This window comes from Aptenodytes forsteri, unplaced genomic scaffold (genome assembly GCF_000699145.1).
Source record: "Aptenodytes forsteri isolate BGI_AS27 unplaced genomic scaffold, ASM69914v1 Scaffold311, whole genome shotgun sequence".
Classification (NCBI taxonomy): Eukaryota; Metazoa; Chordata; class Aves; order Sphenisciformes; family Spheniscidae; genus Aptenodytes; species Aptenodytes forsteri.
Window position 1 is genome coordinate 257,267 of NW_008795860.1, and position 3,959 is coordinate 261,225.

At 39.2% G+C, this 3,959-nt stretch overlaps 1 protein-coding gene across 1 annotated transcript in view; it reads left to right on the plus strand.

Moving 5' to 3' along the window:
- The window catches only part of LOC103902887 (myosin-1B), a 20,317-nt gene extending 18,915 nt beyond the window's left edge, over positions 1-1,402 (plus strand). Inside the window, exons 35-38 of the mRNA XM_009283997.1 lie at positions 1-24; positions 112-216; positions 495-590; positions 1,250-1,402. Coding sequence (XP_009282272.1) covers positions 1-24; positions 112-216; positions 495-590; positions 1,250-1,402 — 378 coding nt within the window. The remainder of the gene's footprint in view (positions 25-111; positions 217-494; positions 591-1,249) is intronic.
- The last annotated feature ends 2,557 nt before the right edge of the window (positions 1,403-3,959 follow it).

Sequence of the window (3,959 nt, forward strand, 5' to 3'; positions counted from 1 at the left end):
CAAATCCAGAAGCTGGAGGCCAGAGTGCGTAGGGCTGGTATTTGTGCATGAGTGAACATGTCACGTTAAGCAGCCAGCAGGGAAGCTCCAAAGATGGGCTTCTCATTGCAGGTGCGGGAGCTGGAGGGGGAGGTTGATGCTGAGCAGAAGCGCAGCGCTGAAGCCGTGAAGGGTGTGCGCAAGTACGAGAGGAGGGTGAAGGAGCTGACCTACCAGGTAAGGCAGGAGGCGTCCTTGGGCTGACAGACCCTCTTCGCAGGAAGCCAAAATGTAGCCCTTAGGGATTTCTTCCTGTCCTGAGTCACACAGTTAAAAAGGAGAAGACTGAGAACATTAGACAAAATTATCTTTCTAGTCATGTTAGGAAGATCCAGCTTATCACCTGTCTTACTGGACAGCAATGGTCTATAAGGAATGTTTCTCTCTGTTTCATGTAGAGGGCATTTAAAGAGCAGGGGCAAAGAGGTGCTTCTCTTTCTTGTCCTTCTCTTTAGTCTGAAGAAGACAGGAAGAATGTTCTCAGGCTCCAGGATCTGGTGGACAAGCTTCAAATGAAAGTGAAATCCTACAAGAGACAAGCTGAGGAGGCTGTAAGTATTGCTGTGCACAGAGTCAGTCTCCATCCAGGTGGAGGTGGAAGTCTGTGTTGGTGTTTTCCCCTCCATAGCTCTGTTTGAATCCTTAACATTTTTGTCTTTTTCTTGCTGTGCACTCACAAATGAACAGCTGAACAGCTGTTCTGCCTGAACAGCTCAGGGGTCTAGAGGGTTGCAGAATACATTTTCTGTGAGCATTATTGCATCACTGGGAAGAGCAACGAAGACTCAGGTCAACATTGTGGGAGTAGGTCTCTGCTTCCTTTCACTTTCTTTATTTCCTACTTCCACCTAGCAGAAAAAAAAAACAACTTCAAAAACTGTAATACATAATTTAATAGCAGTAAATAAATGGAAGATGATTTAATGGAAATAACTGTTATTATATATAATTATTCAAAAATTCCAAAGTGCATTAGCACTTCATATCCAGAGAGGATTCCTGGTATGTCTTATTAACCATCTAAACATTTAGCATTTAAGCTATTTCTTTGGATTCCCCCTGGAAGTATTAGGGAGAATTACATACTAACTCACAGTCTTTTTTTTTTTGTTATGTAAAGGCAAAACACCACAGCATGTCCAGTGCAGTGTTACAATAGGAACATTATTAAACATTTTAAAACCTATTTTATCTCTCTTCCTATCCCCAGGAGGAGCTGTCCAATGTCAATCTCACAAAGTTTCGTAAGATCCAGCATGAGCTGGAGGAAGCCGAGGAGCGGGCTGACATTGCAGAGTCACAGGTCAACAAGCTCCGAGCAAAGAGCCGTGAAATTGGCAAGAAGGCAGAAAGTGAAGAATAAATGCCTCCAGTGGTGCAAAGTGAAAGAGAATTGCACAAAATGTGAAATTCTATCACTTTGATTTTGTAATCACTGCTTAGTCCTTCATCAATCTCTAGATAATTAATGCCTAGATAATAAAAATTGTAGAGATTTCCCCATGGAAATAATGAGAAGTTCATTTTATCATAATATTTTAATCATTATCCTGAATTCTTATAAGGTTTACATTTTTCCTTACTTATTTAAATTCATTCAATTCAAAATCTTGCTTCAGGTATTTTCAAAGTGTTTCAGACACTGTTAAAGTGGTCTAATCAGACATCCTGCTTCATTCTCACCATGGAATTTCATCTAAGACTTCCTTAAGGGAGAATATCATTATTTCTTTGCAACAGAATGTAATTATCCCTTATAACTTTTGCTTTCGGAATACAATAGATTTTAACTCAAAGGTTCTGTCCGAAGAATAAGAATGTATTGCATCTTCTGGTAATCCAGTCTAATCATTGATTATTCTATTAAATCATGTGTCTTATTTGCAAGAATACCTTTTTTCAGGTTAAACTGCTTCAGTCCTTCAAGCCACTTTGAAACATACTTCAGAGGACATTTAAACCTAAAATGAGTTCTACTTTTAACTTTCATTAACATTCCAAGGACAGCACAACCAGCTACCTCATATAGTCATTCATTGTCTATATTCTGTTCCCAAAAGTCCCCTGAATCTTCTAAGCTGGTCAGGCAGCCACTTAGCTCCTACGTAGTCTCCAGGGTAATCCAGATAACTTTGCCTAGGCTGGCCTCACTCAAAATGTGGGTTTTCATTCTTTGTAGATATCAGCATACATCAGAGAATCCATGGTCACCTCTTTGAAAACAAAGAGAAATAGGTGTCACTTTCTCTGTCATAATCTAATACTTAGAGCACTTGTCCTTCCACAGTCTGAAGGGATTTGAACCACTAGGACCTTCTCAGGATTGTGTCATATTCCACCTGGAAATAAGATAATTGGAGAAGCCAAATCAACCATTCCTGTTGACAATGCACTGCTATGCCTTCAGGAATAAAAAATAATTATCTACAATGAAAAATGTCAAAATGGTCTCTGTAGGATAACAGAGAAAATACTCATATGGGAAAAGGATGACTGCATTTGATGATAGACCCATCAGCACTACTGAATGGCTGGCAATTCACTAGTGTTACATGGGCCTGTCCAACTCCTTTTTTGATTGGTATGAGGAACCTGATGACTTGTCAGAGTTCCCAAGCACCAAGGAAATTCAATTATCTTCATTTTGAGTTGGGCCATACCCTAAAACTTTCTTCCTCAGCTCTCTCATCTTCTCAGGTCTCATATTATCTTCTTCCTTTCACACCCCAATGTTAACTGGCCAATGAGGCTGTGGTGCTATCCGCTGTGTTTTGAAGAAGTCCAGAGCAGAAGGCTATGATAAACAACACAACGTAGTCACTTTCCTCACAGTAGACTTGTGTTTGTAGTTTCTTCATTTGGCTTCTTCTGAGAGGAGTGATCTAGCCCACAATGCATCCGCCATTTGGCATGGAAACACCACTGTCTCAGACCAATCTTACAGCCATTGTACTTCTCAGTGAACACAGGTTAGACTAAACAATATTGCAGGTCTCAGAACTGATCATCATTCTAAATAGTTTGCCAGTCATTCACAACCCTCCCATTTCCTCTTAAAAAAAATAAAGTTATTAAGCTTCCTAACCATGGAGTGGTTAGGAAAAGGCAGAATTATGACTGGTGTTCAGTCCACCACAGTCACTTCTGGTTATGTATTAGGTTATATAACCTTCAGTTGTTTTCCATAGGTCTGATTCTTAATTTAAGACACATGAAAGACAGCATTCAGTGACTGAGACCTATTCAGTATTTTTTCCCCTTTGTTTTCTGATTAATGAGTATTATTCAAACCAAGTTTGAAGATGGAAATAATAAATTCCTCATAGGCTTTCCAAGGTTATAAGATACATGTGTGAAACATTACATATTAATGTATTTACTGTATGCAATTTATGCATACATATATATCTGTGTATATACACATACATATATACATGTGTGTATATATATACATACATACACACACACACATATATAAAGTTTCTAAAGCTATTTTTTCAGCAACATTCCAGTAACATGAAGATTTATGTTACTGTTTTATCACTGCTATGTAATCAAGGTCAAAAGTAGTCACTATTTTTAGCATTCAATTTCAAGGCTTTGATAAGCATTTTACAGCTTTACAGGACAGCTTCCCCTGACTGCAGTCCTAGTTGAGCATCACCGTATCTCCAAACCCGTTCCCAGAGTCACATGTCAGAGACCTGAGAAATGAAGTCTGTAGGACTAATTGCCACCTGTGAAAAGTGTTGTTAACAAGTTATTTCGGAGGAAGAAAAAAGATGACAAATCATCATGCAGCCTTTATACTTTGTAGATACCCCTGTTTTCATGTATGCCACAGAAACAAAAGCAGTAGAAAGCCTCCTTGCTCAGAAACTCCCTTGCCTGCCAAAGAACTCTTTGGGCTGCAGTTAGGG